Genomic DNA, 11,566 nt, shown 5'->3' on the forward strand with positions numbered 1-11,566 from the left:
ATTTGAGTTTTAAAAATTACCTCTTGTAAAGTAGTAAAAGATTGCATACAATATATCTTTCTTCAAAACCGCGCATTGGCAAAAACTTCATGCACCAAATTACCCCTTTTATTGTATTAGGTGTTACACGTAATCATAGAAATAACCTCTTGCAAAATAAGATAAGACTGTGTGTAATAAACCTTTCCTCAAACCCCATATTGACCGACACTTCATTCACCGAGCGGCCCTTTCTTATTGTATTAGGTGTTACATGTTATAGGAGATACAGAATAACTTCTACAAGTAACAGCTAATTGTAGTTATTACAATAGCACTAGAAATTTTAAAAAAAAAACAATGTTATAATAATTACTCATGTGAAAAAAAATAATTCACTGAGTTAACTTATAGCAAACCATCAAATGACTCAGGAGTGGAAAGAATTTTTTTCTCCAAGAATATACACCCACCGTATAATAGCTACTTGATAGTTTCTACGCATTATACCAGCTAATAATTTTATACTTACCATTGCCACTCTTTATTTTAGTTATCATCGATTCCTTTAAAATGTATGCTTTTGATTACATATATTCCACTGGGCCACAATGTTCAAAGTTACAGGCAAATAACACATTTGAGTGCATACAAGGCAACTATAATTTTTACACCGCCCTGGACAAAAGGATCATCTAGATGCATAAAATTCTCCAGCCATTCTGCAATATATTCACATCGCATTGCAGGAGAAGATAGCCGAAGACTTCACTGTATCTAGCCGCACGCGACTTTCACCAGCCTCTGTGCAACACATTCGCAGCGCCAGTGAAAAAAGCTAAGCAACTTCAATATCAACTTATGCACAACTATTAACACAATGGCAACTGTTCAAGGCCACTTCGATATCAGCTTATGTACACCTATTAACACAATGGTGCCTGTTCATGTCCCCTTCAGGCACTGAAACCACTGTGGAGAGAGCTCCAGGGGTTGGTGGGGATGCTATTGCAAGCTTGTGCAGAGATTTCTGTCATTGTCTCGGCGCTGACACCAGCATTGCAGATGTTTGCTAGAGCGCGCATATGTTTCATCCCGTACTGAGAGAGAGATCCACAATGCATTTCAAAAGTTCTTACCTGTATCAATGTGTAAATTAGAGGGAATGAAAGATCAATTCTAATGTAATCTATCAGCTGATTCATATAGATGTTAGCTTTCTTAGTAAGGAACTAATTTGTAAGTCTAGATTCTGGATCGTATCAATGATTGTCAAGAACTAGATCACCACAAACAAGCAGAACAATAAAATAGCCGACTGGTATACTCACTGTCGACTTGAGGCAGGACCAATCATCCACTAAAGGTTGGCCTGCAGGCCGAACAGTTTTGAGCACTTCTGAGCCTTGCTTGGAACCAAACAGCAAATTCCCAATGAGCTCTACACTATTATCTACATGCAACCGATGAGACATTACTTCAAGCAACTCCTTGTGGGCATCAAGCTTCTGAGAAGAGCCTAAAGGTGCTCTTTGATACTATGTAGAAAGGAAAGATAATTAGTTGTAAACTACCAAAGAAACAATATGCAGCCAGTCCTAAGGCATCAAGAGAATTGAGTGTGCAGGCAATGCCAACCTTATGCCAAAAATAAACTAGATCTGCATCTCGTTGGTTAACGACAGCCCTTGGGAATGACAATGAATTGCCCTCGACAAAAGTGGAATTGTCATTGGCAGGATTGGAGCCCACGTATAAGAAAAGGTTTTGCACATTGAGTTCTAGATCTCCATATTGCATGACGTGTGAACCATACCTATATGTACTGTCAACTGCAGTCCTGATTTTAACCTGAAAACGTGTAAGAAGAGGAATATCAGACTGGAAAGGCCAAAAATAACTATCATGATACAAGAAAATGATGTCCTGAAATACTTACAAGTCGATACTGCTGTTTCAATGTTTCAGTCCGTAAATTGTGTATATCACTGCATATGCGGGCAAAAAACAGTTTAGAACTAATCGGTACTCACTTTCTTATACCCAAATGAACTAACAATCATTCCTTTTTTATAGTTTTGATGGTTCCTGTCTAGATGTATTCAATTCAAATAAACTATAGATCACAAGTTAAAATGGAACACTGATGAGGTGACGGTCATTCCTATCTTAGTTTTTACAGTTCCTATCAAGATGCTATTGCTTTCATATACAATATAGAACCCTCATATGCCCCTAATCTACTTCATTAGATAAATTACATGTATCTTATAATTAGATGATTTGTATTGAGATAATAAGTGCTCCAATACAAGAAAAACATAAATAAGGATCAATGAAAACAATCCAGAAAGGATAATCTAGCTACACTGGAGAAAGAGAGAGAGAGAGAGTATGTTCAACAAAAACATGGAAAGGGATGAGTTAATACAAACTTAACAAAGAAGTCGTGTAAAATTTAACATCTTGAGAAAATAGTCATTAAAAATAGTTTCAATATGAACAGAATAATACTAAAACAAAGACATTAAAAAGAACTAATGAATACAACTAGATAAAGAAACCATAAAAGATTAATATTTCAAGAAAATAAAAGAATGCGTACAAAATCATGATGCTCACTCAACTTTCAAGTGTGAGGTATGCAATCTAAATTTCTTAGATGGATAGGAAAACAAATGTTCTAAAACTTTGTTATTGCAGAAAAACTCTATTCACAGATGTATCAAGAATTCGTTCTTGATGAAATTATGTAGTTCAGTCACCTGTCCTCCATCCAAGAAATACTATACAAGTCTCCCAAGCAGGTGAAGAATTCTAGCGGAGGCCCTGGGTACTCTCCAGGGCAATAAGTTCCCCAACTACTCTCATAGGAATTTGATGCTGTCGTTGCATAAATATTTATGTCTTCTGGGAGAAGACCCTCAAAAATACTTCCTGATTCACAAGCTTCGAGATAAAATACCTGTAATAACAAAGCAAAAAAAATTGTAAATATGTTGGGCTTCTATCAATCTTAATGATGTAATAAGGTTACCATGCTCTTGTAAGTTCCCATAGCATGCTTTTTCTTTAATGCATCGTTCAAATCGTCACTGTACAAGTATGGATAGGTGGGCATCCCTGCATAATTTCAAGACAGAGTGAAAACAGAATGTAATGATTTTCAGCATTATCATTGATTCATTTCTACTAACATACATGAAGGACCAACAAAATCTAAGATAGTTGAAACCTCATAATATTATTTGATGCATTAAAAGATTATTTTGTATCCAATTAAAACAGGTTATTGGCTCATATAAAGCTACACAACGAACTGAGCCTATCAAGAGAAGAAAATATATATTCAAATATATAATGACATGAGAGCAGTTAAGGAAGTACTCACCAAGAACCCCAGGCCCACCATGATCAGAGTAGAATATGAAAATATGATCATCTGGACCACTATCAACTACTTTCCCACTACCTCCAGTAACAGCAGTTTTATCTCCAAGGAGAACAGCCAAGAAGTTGTTCACATTAACATCATGTCCAACATAATCCTGCAAGGATTTATCTGTAAACTGAGACAAGTAATCTCGGTTGACCAATAAAATTTTGAGAATGAATTATGGCATAAATGGAACCTTTGGAACTCCAGCATACACATCTCCACCTTCCGGATGATTAATTATGACCCCAGGTCTAGGATTTTCCATGTTGTATGCAATGTCATCGTACATAAACACTATAATATTCTCATCTTTTAGTCCACCATTCTTCATTATTTGATATGCGTGACAAATATCTGCCTGAATTCATGTTTTCCAGAAGATGGGTTAGGATTCATGCAGAACTGTGAGAGTCATCTAAAAGGACAGTCTACTAATTCTTAGAACAATTTCTTCAAATTTCTTCTTAGAAAGAAAGAAATTTTGGAATTGAAAATTCTCATGCAAATCAAATGACAGTATAGACCGTACATGCAAAAAATTAGATTTAAAATATCAGAATCTATGTTATAGAATTTCACCGAACTGGAAATTTAGAATGAATGAAATTTAAGGATTAAACACAGAATAATGCAGCGGAAGATAGAAAGAGATGAGGAGCAATGCTAACAAGGTTTCTTTTACTTGGTTCGGAGCTTCTGACGGCTCCTACTCGCCCGTGATCGTTGATTGCTTACATTGGGCAATCACTATAAGTTCGAGAAATCTCTTTTACAGATATGCAAATACAGGTACTAAAATTAAAGACAACGTTTACTGACAATAAAGAATAGTAGAAGTTCGTCGATTGTCATAGCAGCGTTTGGACGTTGATTGATTGTCACGGAGCAACGCAGAAGAGAGCCGGAGTTATTCGTTATTGATCTTAGAATAATTGTCGAAGCGACTGGTTGAACCCTCCTTATATAGCCGATTCAAGCCTGATCCATATCCACTAATCTCGGGATTAGATTTGACTTCGACGTTGATCGGTCGACCGATCCAAATGTTCGGTCGATCAAACCTGATGCACCTGCCTGATTTTTTGTCTAGATGCTGCTGCTGCTCGGATAAGAGTCTTCGTACACCATACCGTTGTTCGGTCGACCGATCCCGTCATTCAGTCGACCGATCCGCCGATGATTTCTGACTTATCTGATCCGATCAATTTGGTCCGAAGCTAATCCACCGTTCGATCGACTGAACTTCCCTGTTCGGTCGACCGATCCCCTAGTCAACATTAGCTGGAATCTAATCTGTTCACTTTAGTGGTTCGGTTGACCGAACAAGGCCAAATCTGACCTTGTAAAAATGCTAGTTTCCTGCAAAAACAAAGTTACAATTAAAGACAAATAACATGTAAATAGATAACTTGACAGCCTTTGGACTGTCCGGTTCTAACTTTCGAATTTCTCCGAAACCCTAGGTCGAACCGACGTCTACTGTTCCCTCTTTGGAGAACGCGTCCTCACCTACTCCTATCAGGAGAGTTTACCTTTTGTCAGTCCTCCAGACCGACTGGACTTTTGCTCAGCGTCCGAGACTTTAGGTCTTCATGCTGAACGTCCGCTCCACGACCTGCCCAGACTTTCACCTGGTTTGCGACCACCAAGATTTTCACCTAGAGTCCCCGACTCTAGGATTTTGCCTAAAGTGCTCAACCTGCCAAGAGTTCGCCCAATCCCACGGATCAAGACTTCGTGTCTAACCGTAGCTAGAACTTTCTTTTACCTAGGGTTACCTCCCTAGGATTTTTCACCTACTTAGAATCCACTAGGACTTTTGTCTAAGAACATTTAGGACTTTTCTGTAAGTTCAATCACATTTGTTAGACAACAAGTAACCTTAACTTTGGACCCTTTGTCATAATCAAAACTTAAGTTCGATCGTCTAGTGCTCCTTGCACCATAGTTGCTAGCTGCTACAACCTGTAGGCTAACTTCTACAACAATGTCATTATTTTATATTGATTTTGTTTATTGGAGAGTGATAATCTTGTTAAAACAATATTTCAATGAACAAAACAAACTAGTACTTACACCCACTACATTTCAAATGAACATTATTTGATCACAATCGGCTATGTAGAAGCTAGCAAGTAGCTGCTACAATGTTGATTTTACATATTGAAGAGTGATAACCAGGTTACAATAATATTTCATAGCAAAACAAACTAAGAAGCCTCTATGACGCCCACAACATTTCAAATGAATATTATTTGATAGCGGTGTAAAAACTAGATACCTGATACTACGTGTAACTATTGGTTGCTAGCTTCTACAACAGTATCATTATCTTATGTTGATTTTGTTTATTGGAGAGTAATAGTTTGGTTAAAACAACATTTTAGTGAGCAAAACAAATTAAGGGGACTTCATGACACTCGCTACATTTCAAATGAACATTATCTGATCAGTGTGTAGAAGCTAGCAAATAACTTCTACACTTTGTAGCAGCTATCGGTAGCTGTTGCAATAGTGTTGGGTCAAGGGTATTTTCGATATAAATTGTTGCTGGGGGCATCCATTTGATTTTTTTTTTGTTTTTGAAAAAAAGGATGCCTATTTGATGTTTCCCTTAATTTGGGACACCCTTTTGATTTTTTCCCAAGAATTTTAATGTCTTTCTAGTGGTGTTTTAATAAAGTCAAACTAGCACCGTATTGATTTTTGGACTACAAGGTAAATCAGTAAAAAAAATTCATCAAAATAACCTTTCTAGGCATAGCAAATCTAGATATATCTCTAATGGTGTTGCCAAACTTAAAAGTGGCCAAAACATTCAATTTGATGACGAATATTTTAGACAGGCTGATTTTCAAATCAACTTGTTCATTAGAATTGACATAAATTTAACATATAATAAGTTTTGTTAGATAAAAAATTATGTTGTCTCTCTAGAGGGTGTTGGTAAGCTCAAAATGGTAAAAACCTATTTTTAGAGGGCAAGCTAATTTAAATTTGCTTGCACCATCATAACTAGCATAAAATTGACACAGAATGTCTACAAACAATAATACTTACTGTTGAATTTTTCATTGAAATTATTTTTGGGGATAAAAAAACTGAGATGTTTGATGGTACTGCAAAAACTAAAAGGGACTAAAATCTTCAATTTTTTAAAGCATAAGTTTCTTGTGCCATCAGAAATTCCACTGCAAGTTGATTTGTAAATCAGTTTGCCATGAAAATTTTCATTAAAATTAGTTTTTAAGATAAAATAATTCTGATGTATCTCTCTATTGGTGTTGGCAAGTTCAAAGTGGTCAAATTTTTAAAATTTTAAACTACAAGTTCATTTACAATTCCTCTTTTGATATTATATCTTGTGCACTGCACATGAGTGTTAACTTCTTTAGTAGAAAGAGGGCACTTGAGTCTGGATGGTAAAATGATAAGGACAAAAATCAAAAGGGTGCACTTGAGTCTGGATGGTAAAATGATAAGGACAAAAATCAAAAGGGTGCCCCAGATTTATTAAATCGTCATATAGACGCTCCATTTTTCAAGAATACCTTTACTTTCAGCGTTGTTGTAGCAGCTAGTCTTAACTGCTACGTGTTACAATATGAAAAATTAATTATTTCATTTTAATCAAAATTACTATACAAAAAACACTATTATATCAAAATATTCTTTATCAACTTGATCAAAATTGCTAAAACTCTATCCAAATTGTTTTAGGTCGGTCAAAATCACTTTAAAAACTTGTAGAAGCTACTAAGTAGCTATTACAAAGTTGTAGAAGTTACTAAGTTGTCACTGCACAGTTATAGTTAAACAACCTTAAATTCTAAACCCTAAAACCTTGAACTCTAAATCCTAAACCTGAGACACTATTATATCAAGTTTATCAACTTGGTCAAAATTGTTTAAACTTTATCAAAATCACTTTAATTGATCAAAATCACTTTAAAACAATTGTAGAAGCTACTAAGTAGTTGCTACATAGTTATAAGTAAATCCTAAATCCTAAATCCTAAAACTTGAACTCTAAATTCTAAATTTTGGACATTATTATATCAAAATACTTTTTACCAACTTAATCAAAATTATTTAAAATTTATCAAAATTATTTTAAATTGGTTAAAACCACTTTAAACCAATTGTAGAAGCTACTAAGTAGTTGCTTCAATAATACAAGAGTCCTATATTAGTTGTTACATGTCGTAGCAGCTATCGAGTAATTACTATACGTTGTAGCAGTTAGTCGTAGTTGCTACAACAACACTGAAAGTAAGGGTATTGTCGGAAAGTGGTACATCCTTTTGATTTATTTATTTTTTAAAAAAGGACACCCATCAAACAATTTGATAAATCATGGGCTCTCTTTAGATTTTTGCCCAAATGATAACTTTGAAAGTACAACGGACATCTCAAAAAGGGCAAGTAAACTTAACCGAGGACCAATGAAAATTTCTCTTTATTTTATAATCCATCGCTTATCCCAGTTAATTCCATATAAAACAAAACCCATTGATCATTCCGAGAAGCCAATCAGATTGCACTGAAAACAAACAAACAAGAACCAGTCATTCCTAAAGCCAAAGGATATGAAAGGGACTGAGAAGTGGACCTCCATTAGGAGATTACGGACAGTGTTAACTATTACCCAGACCTAATAAATGAACCAAAGATTCACGATTCCTGCATCTGGCCTGTCATATCACTAAAAAAAACTTGCCCAAACATGAACAATTAAGCTTAATAAGCATGGCCGAAAATACAAAAAAGGTAATAAAAAAGAAAACCCAACAGAAAATCAAACTGACCATGGTCTTGCAAATTACTAATCATTGTACCAAATAGCATGCGTCCAGACTCAGGCCCGGCTCAAGGCATAGGCCAATGCCTAGGGCCCCAATTTTATTGGGGCCCATTGATTAATTAGTTAAAGATATTGAAAAAATTAAATTAGCATCATTAATATAATTAATTATAAATGTTTTGCTAATTCATTAATGACACCTTGTCGATCCCACTTCTTATTTATACCTTATACTTATCATTATTTCCTCATTAATTGTCTACCATAATTTTATATGAGATTTTATTCTACTTTATTAATTACCTAGCATAATTTTATATGAGATTTTATTCTACCTTAAATATAATTCATTTTTCATTGACATATTTCTTTCTTTTTTTTATTATTACTCCTTCTCTCATCAGTGCATTGTGCCCTTTTCTTTTTTCATCAACTATTTTGTATGTTTCTCCTTCCTCACCGATGATACTTTGTCCTTCTCTTCCTTTGCCGATAATATTTCTTCCTCGCTCTTTCTTTTTATTTCTCGATAATAATATGAATTAGAGATTTTTTTATCATAAAATACAAAGTAAAATGCATTAGCAAAAATAATTTTTTTAAAATTAAAATTAATAAAGTCTATTTGACATTCTAGCTAAAAAAAATAAATAATTTAATAATTTTATTAATAAAAATAAAATTATTATCAAAATATTTGTAAGAAAACTAAATTTTATATCAAAAATTAGTTTTTTTAAAAAAATAATATTTAATTCTTTTTAATAACTAATTTTAAAAATATTTGTTTAAAATTATTATTTTCGGTCTCAGATCTAAATGAAAAATGTTAAAGAAAATTAAAAATATATTAAAAAATTTTGTTTTTAAATTTTTTTGCCTAGGGCCTCAAGGAATCTTGAGACGGCCCTGCGTCCAGTCTCCGCTATTTCAATTAGAAGATAAATACACATCCAAAAAAAAACTCAAAATCGTTTGAGAAATCCTTTCGAAAGGGGAAAAAAACATCATTCTACAAGAAAAATCAAGTTCCGAAATAAAGCATCACAGGTCGAATAAAAAGGAAACAAATTTTAAACACCGAACTAAATCGAGAAACTTTTAGTGAATAAAAACAGTAGCATAATAATAGTCAAACAGACATGAAGGAAGATCGGTGGAGGAAACACACACACACCTGATGTCGGTAGTTGTAGAAGCCTTTGGATCCGGCGATGAGTACGGCCCACCGGGTGCCAACGGCGTCGTCGCCGCGTCCGCCGCTAGCCCTCGCGCCATCGAACCAGTCGGACGGTAACCTTATGGGGTTGCGAGCACCGTCGGCAAGCAGCAGCGAGAGGAGGAAGGAAGCGGCGACGATCGTGCCGGCGAGGAAGCGATCCATCGCAGCGGAAGAGGAATAAAGTGGAGAAGCAGAAGTCGAGGTCAACATTTTATAGCCGGAAATCTCAGCTCGAATCACAGCCGTTCATGGCGGGAGGGCAATGGACGGCGGATAACCCATCTGGAAACGATGTTGAGATAACGTAGAAGAAGGACTGTGGAGCAATTTTAAAGTATCCTGTGCCACATCCTTTTTTTTTCCTTTTTATAAAAATAAAATAAAATCTTTAAATTATTCTCATTATTTTTCGAGCAAAATAAATTAAGCTTTGGTGGGCAGATTTTTTTATGACTATCTTAAACATGTGATTAATATAAAATATTTTGGAAGTTAAAAGTTTAATTAACAGTTTTTATATCGCAAGTCATAAGCAAAAGTTCAATCTATGGACATGAAAAAAGTCAACGAAACGGCGGCCAAGGTGAGGAGGACCACATGAAATGCTAAAATCCAATTGAATGAATGGTACAAAAGCGAATCTTGCACGCAATGCATAGATTCTCAATAGGCGGGTCCCTTGAAAATCATATACAAATATTTTATTTTTATATTTGCATTGTAATTCTTAGGGCATTTTTTTTCCAAAGGGCCGACTTGGTTTCGTCTAGAAATTTTCGGACGTATCGTAGTTTCATATTTCCATTTTTTCCCAAACTACCCTTCTCATTAAAAAAAATTAATCTGTCAGCCACGCGGGGTAGGCCAAGCAGTCGCCTGACCATGCAACCGCCTATAGACCTAACGGCGTGGCAAGTCAGGCAGTGGCATGGCGAGGCCGGAGCTAATGTAAAGCCAAATGCGGACAGCTGTCCACGCTGGGCCTAGAGAAAATATGAAAATCATTAAATGAGCTCAATAGATAAAATAGATAATCATTAAATGAGCTCATAAGGTGTACCGATGCTGAAGATATTTATTTACGAGCTATGGATAGATACAATCACATCAAAAAAAAAAAAAAAAAAAAAAACATAGACGTGATCTTTGAATTTTATTTGAAGCTAAAAAAAATATATAAATAATTTTTATTCGAACTCATTAAATGAACTCCAATTTAAATAATTATATATTTTTTAAATTCCAATTAAATATTAATATTTTATATTATTTAATTTAATTTAATTTGTTGGCATCTCTAGTCAGATCGTCGAGCGCTCCCACGATCGTGCGGCTTGACCAAGCGGCCAGGGCGGCTGCCTAGTCGCTCAGGGCCGCTGCTCCTGCTCGGCTTGGCCGCACGATCGACGGATCAATTTTTGTTTTTGTTTTTTTTTTTTAATAAGAAGGGTATCTTTGAGAAAAAGTAGGCTCTTTGAAAAATATGAAATTACTCTGCGCCCTTTTAAAATTTCGAAATTCAGGTATGCCATTTGACAAAATGCCCAAAGAATCACAATGCAAATACAAAATGAAATATTTGTATGATTATCAAGGGCCCCACCGATTGAGAATCCATACATTGCGTGCAAGATTCGCATTTGTATGATTAATTATGATTTCTTTTTGCTTATTTATTTATTTTAATTGAATTAAAAATTTCGGTATTTGAGTTCAAACTTCACAGTCCGGGTGGAATGAATTATCTGTAATTTTATAATTTCCATGGAAGCGTAGGAGTATAATTTATTTTCTTGGAGATTAGATAACCTAGAAGTTTTTTGAAAAAATTATAAGTTTTTACCGATATTAAAATATATTTTTATCATAATTAATTAACAATTTCAAATAAGTAATTTGATCAAAATTATTATAATAAAATATAAAAGGTCTTTTAGTTTTTTTTAAAGATAAGATATAAATAGTGAAACAAGGGATAAATTGAGAGTTATATAAAGAACCTTGAATTCTTTTTAACAGTAAAAAGAAATTAAAAAAGTCATTAGATTAGGGAGAAATTTTTTTATAGTTTTAAGGTGATTGGGTGTTTGAGCTAATTATAGTTCCAGAGCATCTCCACGGA

At 34.6% G+C, this 11,566-nt stretch overlaps 1 protein-coding gene across 1 annotated transcript; it reads right to left on the reverse strand.

Moving 5' to 3' along the window:
- Window positions 1–542: 542 nt before the first annotated feature.
- On the reverse strand, window positions 543–9,637 carry LOC121981215 (vacuolar-processing enzyme-like). Its single transcript, XM_042533627.1, has 9 exons — window positions 9,400–9,637; window positions 3,612–3,776; window positions 3,371–3,527; window positions 3,017–3,102; window positions 2,745–2,944; window positions 1,919–1,967; window positions 1,618–1,830; window positions 1,311–1,517; window positions 543–1,118 (listed from the first exon to the last, which is right to left on the reverse strand). Exons 1-9 carry the CDS (start codon window positions 9,604–9,606, stop codon window positions 936–938), a joined length of 1,467 nt encoding a protein of 488 aa, XP_042389561.1. The 5' UTR covers window positions 9,607–9,637; the 3' UTR covers window positions 543–935.
- Between the last annotated feature and the right edge of the window lie 1,929 nt (window positions 9,638–11,566).

Source organism: Zingiber officinale, chromosome 5A (genome assembly GCF_018446385.1).
Source record: "Zingiber officinale cultivar Zhangliang chromosome 5A, Zo_v1.1, whole genome shotgun sequence".
Lineage (NCBI taxonomy): Eukaryota > Viridiplantae > Streptophyta > Magnoliopsida > Zingiberales > Zingiberaceae > Zingiber > Zingiber officinale.